The sequence below is a fragment of the Motacilla alba genome, chromosome 18, assembly GCF_015832195.1.
Source record: "Motacilla alba alba isolate MOTALB_02 chromosome 18, Motacilla_alba_V1.0_pri, whole genome shotgun sequence".
Taxonomy (NCBI): domain Eukaryota; kingdom Metazoa; phylum Chordata; class Aves; order Passeriformes; family Motacillidae; genus Motacilla; species Motacilla alba.
Genome location: NC_052033.1, coordinates 6,170,600 through 6,195,016, shown reverse-complemented (window position 1 = coordinate 6,195,016; position 24,417 = coordinate 6,170,600). Strand labels below are relative to the sequence as shown.

At 46.9% G+C, this 24,417-nt stretch overlaps 1 protein-coding gene across 12 annotated transcripts in view; it reads right to left on the bottom strand.

The window, feature by feature from the left end:
- Positions 1-24,417, bottom strand: part of LOC119709422 (E3 ubiquitin-protein ligase TRIM39-like) — a 43,816-nt gene that overhangs the window by 3,195 nt on the left and 16,204 nt on the right. Inside the window, exons 2-11 of one of the 12 annotated variants that reach the window (XM_038157152.1) lie at positions 23,230-23,279; positions 12,109-12,207; positions 9,251-9,352; positions 5,629-5,781; positions 4,477-4,644; positions 3,980-4,147; positions 3,389-3,553; positions 2,530-2,694; positions 2,048-2,182; positions 753-779 (exon numbers count right to left, since the gene is read on the bottom strand). In XM_038157152.1, the coding sequence (XP_038013080.1) occupies positions 753-779; positions 2,048-2,182; positions 2,530-2,694; positions 3,389-3,553; positions 3,980-4,147; positions 4,477-4,644; positions 5,629-5,781; positions 9,251-9,352; positions 12,109-12,207; positions 23,230-23,279 (1,232 nt within the window). Of the gene's footprint in view, positions 1-752; positions 780-2,047; positions 2,183-2,529; positions 2,695-3,388; positions 3,554-3,979; positions 4,148-4,476; positions 4,645-5,628; positions 5,782-6,450; positions 6,669-9,250; positions 9,353-11,220; positions 11,661-12,108; positions 12,211-23,229; positions 23,280-24,417 lie in introns of those variants that run through there. The other 11 variants (XM_038157153.1, XM_038157155.1, XM_038157154.1 and 8 more) reach the window with 11 other exon arrangements.

Here is a 24,417-nt window from a genome sequence, read left to right as displayed (position 1 = left end):
ACTCCTCCAGTGCTCCTGGGACTGCAGCAGGCAGCTCCAAGGAGGAGGCTGTGCTGCTCAACCTTCTCTTCCTCCATCTCTGCATTGCTGGCGGGGGGTGGCCTGGGGAAAAGGACCAGGAGCTGGCAGCAGCTGGAATTAGGTTTGGCTGCCAGCAGCTATAATTAGGTTTGGATTAACTCCTTGTCAAAGTCTGAAGATGATTTTCAAGTTTTAAGCACTTTTTTCCTCAGTAACAGAAGACCACCAGTGTATGATACTGCTTGCACATGGATTAGAGTGGAAGAGTGGTCTGCACTGCCACAAGGATAAGGGAATATTTCTTGCCTCAGCTTTCTACACGCATCAAGGGATGGGAAGAACGCCTGGTAGGACTCAAGCAAGGTGCAATGTCACAAACTGAGGTCCTCTAGCTCAATTCTGAAAGAAGAGATTGAAAGAAGGAGCTGCTCCTGCTGTGGAGCAAGATCAGCTCAAGACACTTTTCCTGAAAGGCCCAAGAGCCAAATCAGAAGTGGGAGCTGGAGCTGCAGTGGCCAGTGCAAGCCAGCTGTGCCTGTTCCCCATAGCTGAGAGGGCTCTTGACAAACACAGGCAGGGCCTTGGGCAGGACATATCAGCAAAAAAAGTCATCCAACCACCCTTCCTTGAGTGTGTTCTTCTCCAAACAGCTATCTGAGGGGGTTGGGTGTGTTTTCCAGAGCTGCACTTGGGCTCCTGAGTACTCACTTCCTCATCTCACTTATGCTTACCTTTGTAGGACCGTAGGACTGGAAGGTCTGTGGGAAAGGAGAAAAGCAGGAAGTAAGTGCATTTGTCAAGGCTTGCTCTGGCAATGAAGCAAAATTGGCCAGCTGTCCCCTCTTGGTGACAATGAGGCCACTCTCATGCTCCCCGACACTGACAGTATGGTCAGACACAAGGCTCTTAGTGCTGCTGGGGTGCTGACAGCACAATCAAATAGAATGGGATTGAGGATATCTCTTACATGACACCCAGCTCTCTCTCCTTCATGACACTGATGCCATGCCCATGCACTCCTACTCCCCCACCACACACATGCACTGTTCTCTTAATCAGTTCTACTCTCATTTCATCAAAGACTCACACAGAAAACAGTACTTCAGGGTGTGTGATAATTGTTTTTTCCCAGACATGGGGCACCTGGCTCCAACTTGCTTCCTGTGAGGACCGAGGAGAACTAAAACATGCTGTGAGATGATTTCAGCCTCTCATTCATTTTCAGATGGGAAAGAGAGGCCAGAGGAATGGCCAGACCCTAAACTAAAAAGGAGATGGGCTTTCACAGAGAAAGACTTGCCAGGAAGCAAAGGTGACTTTCCTGCACTGGTTACCCCTAGAGACCCTTGTCAAAGTGATCGAGCACTGCTGGGCCAGGGGGAAGAGGAGCAGAGCTTGCCCAAGGCCTGATCCCCAACCTTTCATCTGGGACTCTCCCACTCATGGTGGTCCTTCCCTCACTGAGGTGTCCAACTCTCAGTGTTCTGGCACACCTGGGCTCTGGAAAAAGGAGAACAAAGACCCTCCCAGCTCAATAGAAGTGGTTTGGATGGATTGACTGCTTGGAGAGCTGGGAAAAGAGCACAGGTCCTCTGAGCTTTCCCAAAGGCTTGGGAAAGGCCTCATGGGCAGGGTGGAGGGTTGAGATCAGCCCCCTACATCTCTCCAAACAGCAGCTATGGGCTGTGGGAGACAACAGTGTCTGTTAAGAGGAAGATAAGTGAGGAAAGCAAGAAGACAATACTAAGGCATGGAGGTGGCCTCCTTTACCACATACTGGGTCATAGAGAGCCCACAATACACATTCAAGGACAAGGTAATGAAGAGGAACCTTGACTACCTGCAATCATCATCTTAGTGTTCAGGTGTCTTCACAGGTGGGGACACAAAAGCTACTTGCCAAGAAAATCTGTCCCGCTCCATTTGCTTTGAGGAGCTATGTACAAGAAGCTCACAGGACAATTTGCCTGTAAAGCAGCTTTTGCCTTCAGAGAAATGAAGTTCTGCTGGAAAAGGCCTTGCTCACCTAAGTCATATTTTGTGGACCCCAGTGTGGTCTGCAAAGTTTTTTCCAGAGTTTGTATTTCTTGGGAGAGCTGCTGGATGTCCATCAGCCGTATGGATTCCAAGACCCTTGCAGTATTTTCCTTCACTCTCCTTCCTGTAAGAGAAGACTGATGTCAGTGGGACAGTGGTTTTTCCTCACCTGAGATGAGGTACGATACCACAAATTACAGTGGACCTTTCTTCTTAGAAAGGACCAAAAAGACGCTGTGCTTTCACTCCCTCCAAATGTAATGGAGAGAAAACAAACCATTACTGACTCTCAGTGCCATTTCACCATCAAAGGTGTTCCACTGTTATGGGACAAAAGAGCTGATCCCAAGGAAGTTCTGCCCCATGCACTCACTTGGAGGAGGCAAAAAACTAGCTCACAGGAACATTTGCCTGTAAAGCAGCTTTTGCCTTTTGAGAGATGAAGGCCTGCTAGGGAATGGCCTAGCTTACCTAGTTCATTCTTCATGTCTGCTCTTATCATTTGCAGGTCACACTGTGTGGACCCCTCCATGTTCTGGAATGCTTCCTGCAGAGTTTGCATTTGTTGGGAGAGCTGCAGAAGGTCCTTCTTCCACATGGATTCCATGGTCCTTGTATTTGCCTCCACTGTCCTTGCTGTGAAGTAAGAACCATCTCACTGGAACAGTCTCATAGCTTTCCCAAGGGGGAGACCAGCAACCTGAAATCACAATGCCTGAAAGCTCTGATTTAAATTCCCTGCCAGAGCAGCTCTCCTTAGGACTCTCCCACTCTCTGTGGACCTCCCTAAAGGCCTGACCAAGGCGTGCTGGGCAGCACTGAAGGCAGCACTGACCCCAGTCCATCTCTCCAGACAGCATCTGTGGGCCCTGAGAAACAATGCTCTTTGTCATGAGGAAGGTCTGGTGGGACATCCCCTGCCTGTCCCTCAGACCCCATTGTGGTCTCAGAAATGTTCACTAGGCTTTAGCCTTGGTCAGTGGCTCCCAAAATTGGACATGGACCCTGCGCCTGCCCAGGAGAAGGTCACTGGACATTTGGCAGAGAGTGCTGGGTGCTGCCAGTGTCCTCCCCTGCCCCCACCTCATGCACTGGCCATGGACATGCCCCTGAGCCAAGCAGGTGAGCATGGGGTGGGGCTTGTCATGGGTTCTTCAACTTGGAGGTGTTTCAGTGTCACGGAGCACAAAAGCTAGTTTGCCATGTAAGGACTCTTCCTCCTTCAACCACTTTGAGGAGCTGTGGAAAATGAGTTCACAGGACTGTTTGCCTGTAGAACAGCTTTTTCCTTCAGAGAGATGAAAGCCTGCTGGAGAATGGCCTAGTTTACCTAGGTGATGCTGCAAGTCTGTTCTGATCATCTGAAGGTCATGCTGTGTGGTCTCATATCTGTTCTGGAAATTTTCCTGCAGAATTTGTATTTGTTGGGAGGCTTCATGGTGATCCTTCTCCAGCCTGGATTCTAAGGTGCTTGTTTTTGCCTCCACTGTCCCTCCTGAGAAGAAAGAACATTTTCATTGGGACAAAATCATGGTTTTATTGAGGGAGAGACCATTGATATGTAATGATGATGCCCAAAAGCTCAGATATAAAATCCCTGTCAAGGCATCTCTTAGGGCTCTCTTAGGCTTCTCCCACTCCCTGCGGGTCTTCCTAATGGCTTGACCAAGGCCTCATGGGAAGGATGAATGGTAGGAATTATCCCACTCTATCTCTCCAGAGAATACTCTTGAGAGATAACACTCTCTGTTATGAGGATTGTGTGGGGTCACAGAGCACAAAAACTGTTTCCTGTGTAAGGGCTGTCTTTCTCCATCCCCCTTGAGGAGATGTGGCAGACAAGTTCACAGGACAGTTTGCTTGTAGGGCAGCTTTTGCCTTCAGAGGTATGAAGGCCTGTTGTGGAAATGCTTCTGCTCACCTAGTTTGTTCTCCAGGTCTGTTCTGATCATTTGAAGGTCACGCTGTATGGAAACCTTCATGTTCTGGAAAGTTTGCTTCAGAGTTTGAATTTGTTGGGAGAGATGCAGGAGGTCCTTCTGCCACATGTTTGCTATATTCCCTGTGACATTTGCCTCTACTGTCCTTCCTGCGAAAAAAGACTGGTGTCACTGGGACAAGGGTTTTTCTCCCTTGAGGTGAGGTCTTGTCCCACTAATGACACAAAGCTTTCCTCTTAAAAAGGAACAAAATGTTCTTTCACTCGCTTCTACAAGGGAGAGAAGAGGGACCTTGACCATCTCCAGTCGCCACCTCAGCATCAAAGGTATTCCAGATGACTGGGACATAAGAGCTGCTCCCAAGGAAGTTCTGCCCATTCTGACAAAAGGCAAAGGATTAACTCACAGGTCAGTTTACCTGTAGAGCCAGATTGACCTTCAGAGAGATGAAGGCGTGCTGGGGAATGGCTCTGCTCACCTAGTTCATCCTTCAGGTCTGTTCTGATCATCTGAAGGTCACGCTGTGTGTACAGCTGGTTGTTTTGAAAAGCTTTCTGCAGAGTTTGTACTTGTTGGGACACTTCATGGAGGTCCTTCTTCCACATGGATTCCAGAGTGTTTGTAGTATTTGCCTCTATTGTCAATCCTGTAAAGAAAGAACAGTGTCATTGGGACACTCTCATTCCTATAAAGAAAGAACAGTGTCATTGGGACACTCTCATTACCTTCTTGAGGGAGAGAGCAGTGTCCTGATTTAAATTCACTGCCAGAGTCTCTTCAGGTTTTCCCTTTGAGTATTCTTGATCAAGAAAGCTATTCCCCACATAAGGATTGTACTTCTCCATCTACTTTGAGAAGCTGTGGTGGGCAATCACACAGGACAGTTTGCCTGTAGAGCAGCTTTTGCCTCCAGGGAAAAGGCGGTCTGCTGGGGAATTGCCCTGCTCACAGTCCTGGTTTAGGGCAAATTTGGGAGAAAACCTCCAAAGGGAGCCCCTCCAGAAAGCAGACCCACACAGCCCCTCTCCCCAACTGGTTCGGGAAGGATTCCTCAGAGAGGAGTGGAAAGAACCTGTTTATTTAACAGGCAAAGCACCCCCTAGCACACAAAATGAACAATACTGGATGACAACACTCTTTCCCCGCTCTGAAAAAATATGACAAATTCAGAAAGTCTCTCCTGGGAATGGTTGCTCTGTTATCGATCCCTCCAGCCCTGGGAATAGCTGCTGCAAGCCACAAGGTACAAACTCTCGGTGTTTCCCAGGTTCAAGTCTGGAGCAGGCTTGAGTGGTTCCAAAAAAGGGAAAGGAAAAACAGTCCAGGGAAAAATTCAGACTGCTTAGCTAAACTAACTAACGAGCAGAAGCAAAAAAAAAAAAAAAAGCAAAGCAGGAGCAAAGCAGAAGCAAAAGCAAGAGCGAAGCAAAAAGCAAAGCAAAAAGCAAAAGCCGCACTATGTACTGCCCTGTCTCTGTGTCTCGCCAGCTGTTGAGGGAGCAGGATGATAACAAAACAAAACAAAACTTCACTCTTCAGATCCAGTCTTGAAGGCACAGAACATAATATCCAGCATAAACAGAACAGACGACTGGGGATACAAGCATCATAACGTCACCCTAGGACACACCTAGTTCATTCTCCAGGTCTGTTCTGAGGAGCTGAATATCACGCCGTGTGGACTTCTGCTCATTGTAGAAAGCTTCCTGCAGAGTCTGAATCTTTTGGTAGAGGTGCTGGTGGTTCTTCAGCCAAACAGTTTCCTGGCAGTCCACTCTCCTTCCTGTGAAAAAATACTGGTGTCACAGAGATAATGATTTTTTCCTCCCCTGAGGTCTTGTTCCACTAGTGACATAGTCCTTTCCTCCTAGAAAACACCAAGAAGACGCTGTTCTTTCACCACCTTCAAGGACAAGGGAGAGAAGAGGTACCTTGACCACCTCCAACTGCTATCTCAGCAATCAAAGGTGTTCCACTGGCATGGGACAAAAGAGCTGCTCCCAAAGAAATTCTGCACAAGGCACACACTACAAGGACTAACTCACAAGTCAGTTTGATTGTGGAGCAGTGTTTGCTTCCAAAAAGATAAAGGCCTGATGGGGAATGACCCTGCTTATTTGGGTTTTTTTCTTTTTTCTTTCTTTATGCAGGGAGTGCACAATAAATGAAATTCAGTTTCCTCATGTCCTGCCTATTTCTAATTTATACTCTCCAGACTTTCCTCAGACAATCCTTTCTAATTCAGAGGCCTTGGAAAAGAAGTCAGCCCTGAAAAACAAAGAAAGATGGGGACTTCACATTCTTATGGACCTGTAGGCACCATTAATGATCTCTTCCTTGGCTTTCAGATCCTCTTCCACCAAGAGTTTGCTCTGGGAAGGAGTCTTGGCCTCTCTTCTGGACCTGCACTCTTCCATGTGACATGGAAACTTTTTTCCATTACAGTTTTTACCTGTTGAAAGGAGTCTCAGCACCACTGTGAGCCCTTCTGAAAATGAGATTGACGCTCCTGTGCTGCTGGTGAGGAATATTGAAAGGAATCCCAATGCCTTCTCACTCTCCAATGGTCTGGCCACAAGGGAGAGCCCAGGCCATGCTACTTGCCAAGTGTTCATTGAGCAAAGAACATCCTCTGCCAGCATCCCAGCTGGAAAGAGAGGGAATGGGAGAAAAGCTGGCCTTAGATCCCAGGGAGGATAGGATCCAGAAGAGTCCAGGCTGTCCTGTCAGTGCTGGGAAAAGCTCACTTTTGGGGCAGCTCTGCACCCTGGGAACCTGGAGTCCTGAGCATCTGCATGGGGATGGGAAATATAACAAAGGACTTGTTGGAGGCCTGTGGAAGTGGGAATTTCTGGAGGGGCGATACTGTTTGATCTCACTGTGCTAGACCCTCATCCATCTTCTTGCTTGGCAGAGGTTTTTTTTCCCAGTATTGTAGGGGTATGTCCTGGCACTGATCCATCAGAGAAGGCTGATGGAAAGGCTTCTCTTTGTGTGAGCAGAAGTCACATTGAACCTCCTCTTAGTCATCTGTTGATAGTCTGACAAGAAAATTTGTATCATAGAAATGCAGAATTGCAGAGTCAAATCATCAAACAATGGTTTGGGTTTTAAGAGACCTTATAGATCTTCTCTTTCCACTCCACTGCCATCTCTTTCCAGCCTTCCACTAGACCACATTGCTCCAAGCCCCATCCAACCCAGCCTTGAACCCTTCCAGGGATGAGGCATCCATAGCTCCTACAGCAATCTGTGCCAGGGCCTCACCACCCTCACAGGGAAGATTTTCTTCCTATTATCTGATTTAAATCTACCCTCCTACAGCTCAAAATCAATTCCACCTTGTCCTAGTAATCTGTGCTGTTGTAATCAGTCCCTCTCCAGCCTTCTTTTAAGCTACCTTTAGCTACTGGAAAGATGTCAGAGACTGGGTAAGTTTAGTGTCTCGAGTCAATGCTTTTCTGTGTGTCTGAGTGTCTGTGTCTGTGTGTCTCTGTGTCTGTGTCTGTGTGTGCATGCCTGAGTGTCTGTGTCTGTGTGTCTCTGTGCATCTGTGCCCATATCTCTGTGTCTGTCTATGTGTTTGTGTGTGTCTGTCTTTGTGTGTGTCTATCTGTGTGTGTCTATGTGTCTGTGTCTGTTCATGTCTGTGTGTGTCATAGGCAATGAATATGGACCATTCTAGGTACAACAGGTGGGTGGTCCTGATGCAGCAAAACAACTGACAAGACACCAACCCTCCTGCTCTGGAAGACATCTGGGATAGATAGAACCCACAGTCATGGATAAAATGAACTCAGCAGACATCTTGGTGGGATGGCTATTGACTATGGAGATGATACCTATGTTTGTATACTTATGTATACTTATGTATATAAACATACTTCACATATATATGTGAATGTTTATGTATATATGTTGGAGGGTGTAGAACATTCAAATGAGTAGATGGTATAGATTAAGTGGTGGAAAATGTAAAATGTCCTGGTTCATGCCAGGAGAGGGTTAAGTTTGCAGTGGCTGGGAAAGGGGCATGACCAGGACCCTAATGTGATTTGTTACAAACTCACATCATTGGCATGGGGTTGGGGGAAGTGGAAAGGGACACTGTCTCTTCTGGGGAAAAGGGGTTCCTTCTGGTCAAGAAGAAAGGGCAGGGAGGGAAGTCATCCTGTATTTGTTTATTGTCATGGGATCTTTGATGTGGATTTTGTATATGAATGGCTCTCTCTTTTGTACACTTCCATTATTAATATTGTTCTTGTTATTGTTTTTTTTTCTTATCTCATACCTGATTCCAGTAAATTGTTCTTATCTAAAATCATGATCTTCTCCTTTTGTGCCTCCAGTTCTCAACTCCATCCTTTAGCAGCAGGAAGAGGGAAGGAATGGGGGACTGAGAGTATGGTGTGTCATTAGGGAGTCTCAGTGGGAGCAGTGAATTGGGGAGTTCCATTCCTAAACCACAACACAGATAGAAATGGAGATGAGAAGGCACAGAGCTTGAGAGAGGGAACTGGTGTGAGGTCAGTACAGCTTTTGGGGAGTGGTCAGTCCTGCCTTGCCATGAGGAATGAGGTGCTGGTGTGGGCCCTTGGCCATGACACTCTGCCACAGGTTCCCAAGGCTTGGCAGGGAAGCTCCAGCTGCTCCAGCTCCCATCAAGGAAGGAAAACCAAATCCACAAAAGCCCCCCTGGGAGGGCTGAGCATGGCTGTGCCCTCAGACACCACAGAGCTGGAACATCTGGCACTGGACTGGGGAAATGAGACCTCTCCCCAGCCATGGCTGCAGAGGCAGAGACCTCTGGACAAGCCCTTGCCAAGGTGGGAGGCACCACTGACACTTCTAGGAAAAAAGGTCCACATCTGATGAATGCGCTCCACTGGAAACATTGGGAAGAATGAGACCAGTGGAGGCAGAGGAAGGGACCCTTCTAATTCATCCCAGGAAAAGTACCCCAATCCCATCCTCCTTCCCTCTCTTGCCTGTAGATGCCATGGTCCACCCAAGCTCTCAACTGCATGTGGAGGCATCTGCCCCCTGCCTCTGGATGATAAATGGCAAAATTCTACCTGCAGGAGAACTCAGAATTTGAGCTGAGTGGAAGCTAATGCAGCTGTGAACCAGAAGTAGACTCTACATGGTATTTCATCCTATTTGTCAGAGAGTAGTCTTACAAGAGACTGAGAAATTACATCCTGCAGCCTCACTTCTAAGAACATGAGGTCCTGTGAATGAAGAGGCCTTACCTCGAAATACCAGAACAGCACCAGCAGCCAATGTGAGAAGGAATAAAGGGAGCTGTATCCAGGAGGCAGGGACCCACTGAGATGCACCTGGAAAAACAGAACCTTTGGGGGAAAAAAAAGTCCAAAATTCCTTTGGGAAAAAAAAACCCACCCAAAGAGATTTTGTGGAGATAAATGGAGAAATAGTCACAGTCCTACACAGGTGGTCAGAGCCTGCCTTCCCCCGGGATGTGCACATCCCTAGGGGCAAGAGGGATCCTACTCAATTCACACTGCAACCTGTCCTGCCTGCAGTGCCCCGTGGAAATCTGGGATGGGTCTGGCTGGACTGGAGAGCTGTTGCCTTCCCTGCCACTGGAAAGGGCCTCACAGGGCTCCTGAGTCAGTGAGCTTCCAGCAAAGACTTCTGGGGACAATGGAACTCACCTGAGATGTACACAGTAGATTTCTTCTCCACCTGCACCTAGGGGTTGAGGATTTGACAGGTGACTTTCCCCACTTGCTCTCCTGTAACTGTGACTTGGCTACACACACTGAAGAAATTCTCACTGTCCTGGTTACTTTCAGTGTCTGCAGAGAGCCCCTGCCCATCCTCAGTTACCCACTGGACAACAGGTTCTGAAAACCATCTGTGTGATCTGCAGCCAAGCTCTAGCCCTCACCCTTGGGGACCCTGAATTTCAATGAACATTTCACCAGTACTTTAAAGGCAAGAGAGTTTATTAGTGGAAGAAGTTTGTCTCCTTGAAAGCAGCTTTTCCTTTGTTTCACAGGTCTTTCTTAACCCAGAGTTTCCTGCCAGTTTCTGTCAGTCTTTCACATAACCTTTACAGTGGTCTTTCTGTCATCCGGAACTTCATCTGCCATAAATGACAAATTTCCTTTGGTTTAAAAAGAGCTACGGTGTGGGATGGATTTGCTTCTCAGCTCCCCATTATTTCATGCAGCAGGCAGGGAGAAGGTGTGTGGTTTGTATTCTTCTTTTGGAATGATTCTGTAGGACCCCCATCCAGTTTTGAGGACTGATAAAGCGGGACACAGGACAGTAAAGCTCAGGCACCTCCCCATTCCTCCCCATTCCATACAGGTGGGCACAGATGGTCACTGACAGGAACTGCGCCAAAACTTCACCAGTGTGATGAGGTGGGATGCACCACACACAGTTCAGAGTCACACTCCTGGTCGAAGATAGATTTCATAGGAATTTGTCTTGTGTAATAGTAGAAAATGGGTGCTGTCTTGAAGCTTTTTCTCTCTCCTCTCCCAAAAGCATCTCTAAACCCCTTTGGATGAGGGGATTTAGATTCAATCTTAGGAAGAAATTCTTCACTACAAGTGAGGCACTGGCACAGCTCGCTCAGAGCAGCTGTGGATGTCCCATCTCTGGAAGTATTCAAGGTCAGGTTGGACAGCATTTGCTCCTGCCCATGGCTGGGAAGTTCAAATGAGAAATTCTTTAAGGTCCCTTCCAACTCATGCCATTGCATGATTCTAAGATTCCCTGATTCCATCATTCTATGCTCTTTTTCATCAGTGAATCAAGGTTGACCAGTTCCATCTGATGCTATCAATATTTGCACACAAATGATACTGACTGTCCAGCTGGAGGGAACTGGCAGCAGAGAATATCTCCTTAGCCCTTACCCCAGCTGAGAAGTCACAAGACAGAGGACCTCATTCCCATCAGTCCCACAGCCAGAGATGCTGAGCACTTGGATGTCTGTCAGGTGGCCTCACACCTCCCCAGCAGGGATTATTATAACTCGCCTGCCCCATATGGGTCAGAACAGGGCTCAGGCTTGACATGGAAGTTGCAGAACATCTTGACAGGTGGCCTATGCTGGGAGTGGGGAGGGGATGTGTTGGGTCATATAAGAGGGCATCAGCTGGAGGACAGTGCCATTTTGGAGAGCTCTTTTCCCTCTGTAAGAGCTTCCCCCCTTCCCCACCCAGCCCAGAAAGTCTCCAACCTGCAATGTTGAGCTTGGTGGTCATATCAACAATCCAATCTCTGGATATCACAGTGCAACTGTACATTCCTTCATCTGCTGGCTGGACGCTCTTCAGTGTCAGGGACACATTCCCAGTGTCAAATAAATCTCTTGGCACTGATGTCTGTCCACAGTATTTCTGCATTGGTTCACCCCCAAACTGCCCTTATATGTAGATGTCCTCTCTGTACCCATCTGTGATTTTTCTCCACTGCAACTGGAGGATTGTCCAGTGACTTTGTGGAAGAGATGGTGCAAGGAATGATTGTATCCTGACCGACAATTCCAACTACATTCTCAGGAGAGGTGAGCTCAAAATTGTCTGTGAGTGAGCATCTGGCTGAAATCAATCAGAAAATGTACTGGTGTGAAGGAAACAGGTCTAGGAGTCACAGTGAGGAACAATTGAAAGTAATAGACTAGAGGGAAAAAACAGGATGATATAAATTGTACAGGATGGGATTATTTTGGGAAAAAGGAAAAACATTAATGCATAAAAGCATGTCCAGAGCCATTTCATGCAGCTCCCCAGCTGGCCTTGCCCTTTCACAGCCCTGTGTCACCAGCAGCAAGGTGGCTGTGACAATGCCAACTGCCCATGCAGACAGGGAAATGCTCCTGGCACTGGGGCAGAGCTGGACAGGGCACAGCTGTCTTGGCTTAGGTCTCCCCTGGCTTCACCAGGGGAGAGAACCTCTGACTTCAAACAACTGAATTCCTCAAGACCAGAGGGGCAGGGCAGCTCTGGCTCTTGTGGAGTTAAAATCAGAGATGCTCAGGAGACCATGACCCTCAGCTCTAGGACTTCTGATCATCTGCAGACTGGAATCCCCCAGAAAGGAGAAGAACAGCTCATGGAAGCATTACCTGAGAAAGGGATAGCCAGAAGCAGTGCCAGAGCCAACACGAGCCACCTCTTCTGCTCCATCCCTGCAGACCAAGGGGTGGGATAATCCCGCAGCTGACCTGGACAGGCACAGAAGGGAAGTGAGAAAAGAAGGGAAATCCTGTCCAACCCCTTTGGATTTCTCTCCTGGCACTTGTCACCAGCTGAGACTCCTGAAGGTGCCAAATCTTGAACAGTTGAGATCAGAAATCAAGAAAACTTGTGCCTTTCCAGAGATCTCAATGACACTTGCAGCTTCTGGGAATTTCAGTCTAGCATGCTCTCAGGAAGCTGTGACAGGGAATGCAAGAGAAAATTCAACCCAGTCCCTACTTCCTGCTGTGAAATTTAATGGACACCTTAACACACCAGTATAAATCTTCAGTTTGGAATCACAGAATCACAGAATCTTTAGGTTGGAAAAGGCCTCTGAGATCACAGAGTCCAATCTTTGGTTTAAGACCACTTTGACAACTAGACTAGGCACTACATTCAGTCTTTTCTTGAGCACTTTGAGGATGTTGACTCTACTACCTCCCTGGGTAGCCTGTTCCAATGCCTGACCACCCCTTCAGTGAAGAAATTGTTCCTGACATCCAACCTGAACCTCCTCAGCGCAACTTAAGGCTTGAATTTCCTCTTGTCATTTTGGTAGTTTTCTAGGAGAAGAGACCAACCCCCAGCTTGCTGCAATTTTCTTTACGGTATAGAGAGTGATAAGGTCACTCCTTCTCTCACTGTGTTGAGTTTATGTGGGCAGGTTTTGGTAGCAGGGGGATTACAAGAGTGCCTTCTGTGAGAAGCTTCCAGAAGCTTCCCCCATGTCCAAGAAAACCTACACCAGCCAGCTCCAGGACAGACCCACTGCTGGCTAATGCTGAGCTCCGCACAGATTGTGGTGATGCCGCTGTGATAACATATTTTAAAAGGAAAATAAAGTTATTGTGCAGATGTAATTGAGACCAGAGAATAGTGAGGTGGGAACATGTGAGAAGAACAGCTCTGCAGACAGCCAGGTCAGTGCAAAAAGATGGGCAGGAGGTGCTCCAGATACCAGAGTGGAGATTCCCCTAAGAGTCCATGGGGAAGCCCATGGTGAGGCAGCTGTGCCCCTGCAGCCGATGGAGGGTACAGAGTGCAGAGATCTACCTGCAACCCTTGGAGGAACTCCACACTGGAGCAGGTGGATGCCCAAGAGAGGCTGTGACCCCATGGGAAGCCTGTGCTGGAGCAGAGTACTGGCAGAGACCTGCAGACCCAAGACGAGAAGAGCCAAGACCCAAGACGAGAAGAGCAGCTTTTCCGGTAGGGCTTGTGATCCTGTGGGCAACACACACTGGCATAGACTGTACCTGAAGAACAGACCCCATGAATGTGTGGCTCACGTTGCAACAGTTCACGGAGAACTGTTCCCTATGGGAAGGACACACACTGAAGAAGTCTGTGAAAAGTGTCTGCCATGGGAGGGACCCCACACTGGAGCGGAGGAAGGATTCTGACTACTCTCCCTGAGCAGAGTCACAATCAAGGTGTGATGAATTGACCATTACTTCCATTCCCCATCTCCCTGTGCCACTGTGGGGAAGAGGTAGAGCTGGAAAGGAGGGAAGAGTGGGGAGAAGGTGTTTTTAAGATTTATTTTACTTCTCATTGCCCTGCCCTGCTTTTTTTAAGTAACAAATTCTATTACTATCCCCAAATCTGTTTTGTTCTTGACAGTATTTGGTGAGTAATCTCTCCTGGTCCATAACTCATGAATCTTTCCCTATATTTTCTTTTCCCTGTTCAGCTGAAAAGGGCAATGATGGAGCAGCTTTGATGGGTACCTTGGTAGCATCCAGCCAAGGTCAACCCACTACACTAGGCTAAACAACCACAACTTCAGCCACTCCTCATCGGACATGTGCTCCAGACCCCTCACCAGATTCACTTCACTTCTCTCTGGACCCGCTCCAGCACCTCAATGTCTTTGATGGGCCTAGAATTTGACACAACACTTGAGGTGTGTCCTCCCTAGGGCCAAGTACAGTGGGTCAATCTCTACCCTAGTCCTGCTGCCACACTATTCCTTATACAGAGCAAGACAACAGAGGTCTTCTTGCCTACCTGGCCATGTGCTGGGCCATGTTCAGACACTGTTTACCAGTACCCCTGCTGTTTACCAGTATCTGCTCCTAGCCTGTAGTACTGCAGGAAGTATTGCGGCCAAACTGTAGGACAAAACTCATGGTCTTGTTGAACCTCATGCTGTTGGTCTTGGCCCACTGATGCAGCCTACGTCCCTCTGAAGAGGCTTTCCACCCTCCAACAGATCTATGCTCTCACCCAGCTTGGTGTCATCTACAAATTTACTGAGTGTACATTCAATGTCCTCATCAATGGAGATTTTAAACACGACTGATCCCTAGGGGAAACCACGGATGACCAGACATGCACTGGATGCAGCATCATTCCCACCACCCTCTGGGCCCTGCCTCCAATCAGCTCTTAACCCAGTGAAGATCCACCTATTTAAGCTGTGGGCTGTAGCTTCTCCAGGAAATGCTGTGGGAGACTGGGTTGAAGACTTTAATGGAGTCCAGATAGACCCATTCACAACCCTTCTTCATGCACCAGATGGGTCACTGTCCAAACCCAGGACATTCCTCTGACTGCTCAGGATGACTCGAGCCTTGGGCAGGGGGCTCTGACACTCTGGCATGCAGCCGAAGGCACCTGTGACTTTGATTTTGACCCATGGAACAAATTACTAACTCTGTATGAAGAATTACAAGTCACAAAAGTTTAAGTAGCATAATAATAGTTGTCACAGGATGAAAAGTAGAATTTTGGGGATTTTTAGAAAGGAGGTTCGAGGTCCCAAGATGGAGGGAATTGGGCGTGCCCTGTCCTTCTTTCCTCTTCCTAACCTCCATGACTTGGATGATGTTGGCACTTTTAGATTGGTTCAAAGTAGAAACTGATAGTCTAACACAGGTGATAGATATTGGAACATAAGTATAAATACAGTACATGTCGTTTTTAGTATAAAAGACAACACCAGCCTGGGAGGCGGGCAGTGTGCCTCTGGCTGACCTCCTGAACAGATCTCGGCAGGCCAGAAAATGAATGTAAGGGATAAGAAATAATAAACAACCTTGAGAACTGCAGCCAAAGAGTCCGGACTCCTTCTTCCACAGCTGGGCTGGGAAAAAAGACTTTCTAACGCATCTCGGGGTCATGCTGATAGCAGAGACTCCCAGAGGTCACCTGGTCATAAAAGGAGATCAAGTTGGCCAAGAAGGATCTGTCCGTCAGCCCAGGCTGGCTGGGCCTGATTCCCTAGTTGTCTTGTATGTGCTTTGTGATCACTTTTAAGATTATCTGTTCCATAACCTTGCCAGGCACTGAGATCAGGCTGACAGGCCTGGAGTTTCAGAACCTCTTTTCAGCCTTTCTTGAAGATAGGTGTCACATTGGCACCTACAGTCATCTGGGACCTCCCCCATGAGCCAGAAGTGATGATAAACAATACAGAGCAGCTTGGTAAGCTCTTCCACCAGCTCCCTCATCACCCCAGATGAATCCCATCTAAACACATAGATTTGTGGGAGTTTAAGTGGCTTAATAGGTCGCTATTTCCCCCTGGGTTACAGAGGGTCCATTCTGCTCCCTGTTCCTATCTACTAGCTCAGGTTTGTGCTGAGGATAAGAGGTCTTACTGTTAAAGAATGAGGCAAAGAAGGCATTAGGAACCTCATTCTTTTCTTCATTGTTGGTGATACTCTTTCCCCCCCATCCAATAAAGAATGAGATTTTCCTTGGTCTTCTTTGTGTTGTTTATATATTTATAAAACCACTTTTTATTATCTTTTACAAGCAGTGGCCACATTGAGTTCTGACTGAGCTTTTGCCTTTCTATTTTTCTTTCTATATGAGCTAATTACATCTTTGTATTCTTTCTAAGGTGCCTGCCCATTTTTCTAAAGGTCATACACCATCTTTTTTATTTTGACTTCTTGCAAAATCTCTCCATTCAGACATACCTGTCTCCTCCCCCACCATCTCATCTGTCAGCATGTAGGGACAGGTTGCTCCTACACCTTCAAGATTTCTTCATGAAAATATGTCCAGCCTTTCTGGAAGATTGAGTTGCAAGAGTGTCTCTGTCCATACACTGAAATGGGAGGAAAAGTAGGAAGAAAGAGTTTATGCCCTCCCATGCCCACCTTTGGAGGAAAGGGAATCCATGGCACTTGCTATCCTAAAGCTATCACCCTCTGGAAACAATTAGGCTGCAAAGTGACAGTGCATCAGCTCCAGAATAAACCCGAAATCATTTAGGGAGCTGCACCAGGGTTGACTTTGCTGCACTACACTAAAGATCCTGTCCTTCCCTGTCTCTGGCTCTAGCTCTCTCAGTGCATTTTCACATTTCCAGGATGTGCCTGACTTCAGCCCCCACAGCAGCACATTTGGTGTGATATCTTTATTAGTTTATTCATGTTCAACATTCCATGTTTAATGAGCAGTAAAGAAGGTGAAGCATCCTGATGACTTCCAAGCAGGAGTCATTCACCCTGCACTGCAGTGTGTGGATACTTCACAGAGAAGATGACCTACAGGCCTCACAGCAACATCTGATGTGACTAAATTGGAAGCTGTTAGAACAGGCATGGTGATGGATCAAGAGCAGTGACAGGGCAAGTTTCAATTTACATGGTTTTAGTCACAAATTCCCCCTTTTCACTTCCTAAGGAAAGACAGGGACTTACAGAGATATTTCTTGAAATTCATCATTGACCACTAAGATGAGGATTCATGTCCACTTTGATCTCCATAGCACAGGCTCTTCACTGGTTGCTCTGAGATCTATTTATGGTACATGGAGGTAAATGAGCACTGTGAGTTCGCTGTTCTTGTTTCAGCTGGGACAGAGGTGCTTTTTTCCCAAGTAGCTGGTCCAGGTCTGTGTTTTGGATTCAGTATGAGAACAATGTTGATAAGATTGTTGCTCCATTGTGCTCACCCCAGGTGAAGGATTTTTCAATGTCATTTGCTCTTCCAGCAAGCAGATGCATGAGAAGTGAGGAGGAAATACAGACATGACAGCTGACCCAAACTGGCCAGAGGAATATTCCAGACCATAGAACATCATACCCTTTATGTAAACTGTGGGAAGTTGGCTGGAAGGGGGCTTGTCGGTGCTCAAGTACAGGCTGTACATCAGTCAGTGGTTGGCAAGCAATTACTTCGGGCATCACTTCGGGTTTTGTTCCTCTCTCTCTTTCTCTCTATTTCTCTCTGTCTCTCTTTTGCCTCTCTTCTTTTCAACACATTTTTTTTATTGCCATTGCTTGTTTTATTTTGTTTCAAGCTCTTCTTATCTCAGCCAACAAGTTTTAGTTTTCCTAGGGGCTGTAGGGCACCAGGGAGTGAGTGAGCAACTCTGTGGTTCTTAGTGGCCATCTGGTGTTAAATCACCATCAAGTCCCATATCATTCATGAAGCCAAAGGTCTTGGACTGAGATGGCCACAGCCACTAACTACATGTCAATAAACCACATAGACAGATCAGGGTACTGAATATGAAACTGGCACAACATTTTAGAAACTTTCCTGTCAAATTCTGCTCTTTCTACTGCACAAGGGTTTTCATGGGCTTGAACATGCATTAAGTTCATGCTTTGCAGACAATTATGACAAGAGGCCATATGGAATTTTGTTGGAGGCATTCGTTTGGAGATCTAATATGGAAAAGAGTTTTATCTTGATTAGAGATATGGGAGCTGCTCCTCAGTCACTTAAAAAGAGGTCTCGGGCTGTTTTGGATATTATTAAGGTTGCGATACGAAAGTAGGTATTTGGGGCGGAGCAGATATGACACAGGACTTGTAGAAACCTGTTCCACTCTAGGTCAGTAGTTGAAGACTTAAAAATGGAAAATGTCACAAGACAAAAACATGTGACCCAGGAACTCCAGCCAGAGCATGCTGAGATCTTACATACCTTGTTTAGCGACACTGAAACTTCTTCTGCCAAATGTTACAGTCTTTTTGCATCCAACTTCTACAAAAATTTCCTGTTATCCAAGGAAGGCCCAAAAGAGACCTCACTATCTAAGAAGTCATCAGTTCCTTTAGAGGACAAAACTGCATTCCCAAACAAGTTGAATGCTTTTCCAAAGAAAACAAGGAAATGACAGAATAGACTAGGTTGGAAAAGACCTTTGAGATCATTGACTCCAACATATGACCCAAAACCACCTTGTCAGCTAGACCATGGTACCAAGTGCCACATCCAGTCTTTTCTTAAACATCTCCAGTGACAGTGACTCCACCACCTCCCTGGGCAGCCCAATGCCCAATCACCCTTTCTGTGAAGAATGTTTTCTTAGTGTCCAAACTAAACCTCCCCTGGGGCAGCTTAAGACTGTGTCCTCTTGTCCTACTGCTGGTTGCCTGGGAAAAGAGACCAACCCCCACCTGACTACAATAGTTGTAGAGTGTGATAAGGGCTCCCCTGAGCCTCTTCTACAGGCTAAACAACCCCAGCTCCCTCAACCGCTCCTCACAGGACTTGTGTTTCAGATACTTCACCAGCCTGTTGCCCTTCTCTGGACATGCTTAAACACCTCAACATTCTTTCTAAATTGAGTGGCCTAGAACTGGACACAGAACTTAAGGTGTGGCCTCACCTATGCCGAGTACAGGGGAAGAATCACTTCCCTCTTCCTGCTGGCCACACTGTTCCTGATCCAGGTCAGGATGCCATTGACCTTTTTGGCCATGTGGGCACACTGCTGATTCATGTTCAATCAGCTGTCGACCAGTACCCCCAGGTCCCTTTCTGCCTGGCTGCTGTCCAGCCACTCTGTCCCCAGCCTGTAGTGCTGCAGGAGGTTGTTGTGGCTGAAGTGCAAGACCCAGCACTTGATCTTATTGAGCCTCATATCGTATGATTTGGCCTATCTATCCAGCCTGTCTATGTCCCTCTGCTGAGGCCTCCTACCCTCCAGCAGATCAATACTCCTACACAGCTTGCTATTATCCATAAATTTGCTAATGGTAGACTCGATCCCCTCATCTAGATCATCAATAAAGATATTGAACAGGACTGGGACCAACATTGATCACTGAGGGATACCACAATGACTGGCCACAACTGGATGCAGCACCATCCTCATCACTTTCTGGGTCCACCAAGCCCTTAACCCAGCAAAGACGCATCTGTCCAAGCTGTGGGCTGCAGCTTTTCCAGAAGAATGCTATGGCAGATGATGTCAAAGGCTTTGCTGAAGTCCAGGTAGATACACCCACAACATTCCCTACATCCACCAGGCAGGCCACCTCTTAATAAAAGGAGATCAGGATCTGCCCCTCCTAAACCCATGCTGTCTGGGTCTGATCACCCTATAGATATCATACGATGGCACTCAGGGTGAGTGCACTCAGATGACACTGTTCTATAACCTTCCTGCCACTGAGGTAAGGCTAATGGGCCCAGAGTTTTCCAGATCCTCCTAAGACAGAGTAGAAATCTATTTCAGATATGGGTAAATTAAAACTTAAAGTCTGTAGCTTGCAAACATAGCCGTTTGGTCTGACTGCCTGTTCTCGCAAAAAAAACCTATGCTCGAAGAAACTGCTTCAGCTGAAGGACAGAGACAAGAGGGGGCCCCCTAGAGCTTTAAAACAGATGGAGAGGCTGTGGGAGACAGGGCAGGGTGACCCAGGAGTTCTTTCTATACTTTCTGATAAAAAAACTAGCAGCAAGGGTAACTAGCTACAAGTGTAACTAGCTACAAGTGTAAGGCGAAATCAGTAAAATGAATATGTATGAATCTATTGTGAAATTCCATGCATATAGATTAATAAGGGAAATAAAAAAGGGATCTGAAGTTCCCAGAGGCACACATGTCTTTTAAGGGAAGCAATCCCCACATGCGTCCAGCACTGTAATAAACATACCGGCTTTACAACTTATACTAAGTTGTGGAGTTTTTTTCTTTCCACAAACCACTCCTTCCAGCCCTTCTTGTGGACAGGCATCATATTGGCACCTCCAGTCCTCTGGGGCCTACCTTGTGAGCCAAGACTGATAAATGATGGAGAGTAGCTTTGCGAGCTCTTCTGCCAGGTCCCTCATCACTCTAGGATGAATCCCATCTGGTCCCATAGACTTGTGAGCATCTAAGTGGCTCAGCAGGTCTCTGATTGCTTCCTCCTAGATTACAGAGGGGCTATTCTGCTCCCCATTCCCATCTACTAGCTCAGGAAGCCAGCTGTCCTGAGGACAATATGTCTTATTGTTGAAAATTGAGCCAAAGAAGGTTTTAAGTATCATCTCCGGTAACCATATTCCCCTCCAAGTCCAATAAAGAATGGAGATTTTCCTTGCTCCTCCTTTTGCTAGTAAAGTATTTATAGATACGCTTTTTATTTTCCTTTATAGAAGTGGCCTGATTAAGTTCTAATTGATCTTTAGCCTCTCTAATTTTCTTTCTGCATGACCTAACAAGATCCTTAAGCACTTCCTGAGTTACCTCGCCCTCTTTTCAAAGACGATATGCCTTTTTTTCCCTCAGTTCCTTTAAAATCTCCCTACCCATCCAAGCCAGATATCTTCCACACACTCATAGAGACAGGTTGGTCCTGTGCCTTCAAGATTTCTTTCCTGAAGTATGTTCATCTTTCCTGGATGTCCTTTTTAGGGTCTTTTTCCCAAGGCGCTCTCCAAATCAGTCTCTTCAATAGGCTGAAGTCCACTCTCTGGAAGTCCAGAGTGGAAGTTTTGTTGATCCCCTTCCTTGTTTCACCAAATATTGAAAACTCTATGATTTCATGGTCACTGTACCCCAGACAGCCTCTGACCACCATGTCTCCCAACAGCCCTCCTCTGTTTGCAAACAGCAGGTCAAGTGTAATCCCTCCCCTGGTAGGCTCACTCACCAGCTGTGACAAGAAGTTCTCCTCCATACACTCTAAGAACCTCCTGGACTGCCACTTCTCTGCTGTGTTAAGTTCCCAGCAGACATCTTGCATGTTAAAGTCTCCCACAAGAACCAAGGGCTGGTGATCCTGAAACATCTTCCAGCTACTTAAAGAATAATGCATCCACCTCTTCATCCTGGTTGGGTGATCTGTAACAGACTCCCACCAGGCTGTTGGCCCTGATTCTTAGCCATAAGACACTCTGTGGGAGATGACCATGGGGGAGATGGGCCTGGGATACCCTGGGAGAGCACTGCTGTGTAACCAGAGTGAACAAGGGAAGCAAGCTCCCAGGATTCCATGCATCATCATGTAAATGGGATTCTGCCCATCACCTGTGGTATACTCCCCATTTCCAGAAAGTTCTGTGTTCTTAGTTTCCCCATTGGTTTTCCCTGAAAATCCACTCCCTCTCCTCTCCCTGGTTGGCTCCCCCTGCATCACCCCACTTTTACTCCTCCCCCGGACCCTCACCTGACTGGCCTGTTCATACCCTGGCCCCTCCTTCTTCTCCCCAGTTGTATACCCTGGACCCTGCCATACTGGTCGCTCTTTGCCTCTGGTTCCACTTCAGCTGTGGTTGTGCTCCTGTTCCTCACCTCACCTTCGCCCCTCCTGGATCCCTACCTTTCCCTTCAATAAACCCAGTTGGATTTACTAAGCGAAGAGTCCTCTCATCATCCTGGTGGACCTTTTTATTACTACATCTGGGCTCGGGCATCTGGTGGGATGGAGGAGTTGTTGGCACAGACCGAAGCTGAGACACTCTCAGTGCAGCAGGCACCCTGGCAGCACCTGCCCGGGGAAGCTCCCTATCGCGGGACAAGGGGGTCACCCACAGCACTCGACCTTATCATTATTAATCTCAATTTCCATGGTGTCAAGAGCCTCCTTAATACACGGAGCCACCCCTCCACCTCTTCATCGCCTGTCTCTTCTGAAGAGCTTGTAGCCATCCATTGTAATACTCCAGTCATGAGAGTCATCCCATCACGTTTCCATAATGGAGACTATGGCATAGCTTTCCTGCTATACAGTGGCTTCCAGCTCTTCTTGTTATCCATGCTGCATGCACTAGTGTACATGCACTTCAACTGGGCTGCAGATTTCACTCAACTCTGCCTTACCATCCTTGGGCTTCTTTCTGAAGAGCCAGGTTTCATCCCCTTACTCCTTTAAACCTAGTTTAAAGCCCTCTCAATCAGCCCTGCCATGGGAACATAGGTTTAAAAAACTCACAACAAAAAACAAACACAAAGGAAGAATTTCTCCATTCCTCTAAGCTTGCTGTTTAGCCCTGCTAAACAGACACACGGGGACAGAGTGCACCTAACGGCAAGAATGAGCAGAAGGGCAGAAAATGGAGTGAGTTTGACACTGACTCTGCAACACCTGTCAGATCCCCAAAGATCCCTGAGCGCTGTGGAATTATGAGATGAATTATTTAATGGCTAAACAAAGAAAATGCCATGATGACCTAAGGTTTGCTGCTTATGAATTGGTAATCTCAATCACTCAAAGTACTAACTGGGAAATTTTAAGCTTAATAACATTTCTGTATGAGCAACTGACCCGTGGGTGTTCTGGGAGTTATCATCCTGAGTTACAATAAAATCAAGGCAGTTTCACACTGTTTCAACTTCCAACGGGAAAGAGTTCCAAGTGGTCATACTTGGAACCAGTCTCACTTACTGAGAAGGAAGTTCCAGCATTATCATTAGTCCTACTTTGCCTCAAGGTCCTGCCCTATTGGGGGTACCGTGGGCCCAACTGTCCTTTCCAGAGGGGGAATTCTCTACTGCTCTGCTGCCTCCCCCTGGACAGCAGCAGAACAGTCCTTGGGAAACAAACATCAGACTCAGAGGGCCAATCCAGATCTCAACTTTTCCCCCAAATGACCATTCCCCAAACCTTTTAGCTCCTCTCTGAGCCCTTTTGGGAAGAGCTCTGCTGCTGATGCCCTCAGTTCTTGCCACCTGCACCTGAGGAGACCTGGGGGATGGGAAAAGCTTGCTGGTCGCTGTGTGCACACCTGGGAGGAAGGGAAAAGACCAGTTCCTTTCCACCCCAACAGAAGCACCACATTCACCACTTGCTCAGGAGAGAAAGAAATAACGAAGATCTGCTTACCTGCCTTACTCAGCATAGATGAGCACTGATATTGGACAGGTATTTCTCCTCTTGCCAGAGAAATTTCCAGTGGCAGAAGGGAAGGGAAATGAACAGAAGAATCAGATCAGATCCTGAAGTTCAAATGTGGTGTCTCTTTGCCTAAAACTCACTTGGCTGCCTGAAGGTCAAATTTCATCTCCTGTATGAGGGCTCTGTGTTGGTGATGTAGGCAATTAGGTGCAAATGGAGCTTCAATGTCAATGAGAGTTTTAAGATGAGCAGAGATCCAGCCCACTGCCCACAAAATATGCAGTTTTAGAACTAGAGCTGAATTTCACCTGTTGTCAGGTAAGAATGATTGCCACGTCTTCAATCTAGAGATGAAAGGTGAACTTTGATCAGCTTCTTAAGGAAGTAACTTTGAAGAATTAAACTGAAATGAAGACTTAAACATCCGGGGATTAACTTGGGGTGTGACTCTGTTTGAAGATCAAGGATCATTCTTCTGTAAGACTGATGTTTTTGTTGATAGGTTACCTAGGGAATGAAGGTGTGGTTTTCCTGGGACTTCATAGTCGCCCTTTAGAGAAATTACCTTGAAATGGGAGCAATTCTGTTTTTCTAGAGGATGGCATCTGAAGTACTCTTGGATTCCCACTCGACTTGCCCCTTAGTGTCACTTCTCACAGCTGTTTCTTCCTTTAAAGTCTGTGCCAGAAGTATTTCTCATTGCCCTAGAAATTATTTGATATTGGGAAAATCCTCTCTAACTAATTTGATATCCTACTATAAGCCACCTGCCTCATGACACAAAGATGTTGTATGAAAGTTTCCTGGGTCATAGTGAGGCTTTTGATAGTGACCCTAACAACAGCCTTCTGGACAAGCTGCCCAGCTGTGAGACATGGTACCCTAAGTGAAGAACTGCCTGATTGCCAGGGCTCCTAGAGTTGTAGAAAACTGACTTGGTTTGAAAGACAGGTGTCTGCTAAGGAAGGTAGGAACCTCCCTTGGAATGGGTGTTGCTGCAGCCTTGCTTCATATGCAACTCTGGGCCCCCTATTTAGGAATAATATGCAGGTACTTGAAGAGTGGCAACAAAGCTGATGCAAGGGTTGGAGGACAAGTCCTGTGAGAAGCTGCTATGGAAAATTGAAATCCCTTTGCTATTAATGCATATTAAAATATTGGCTTTTCTCAAATATT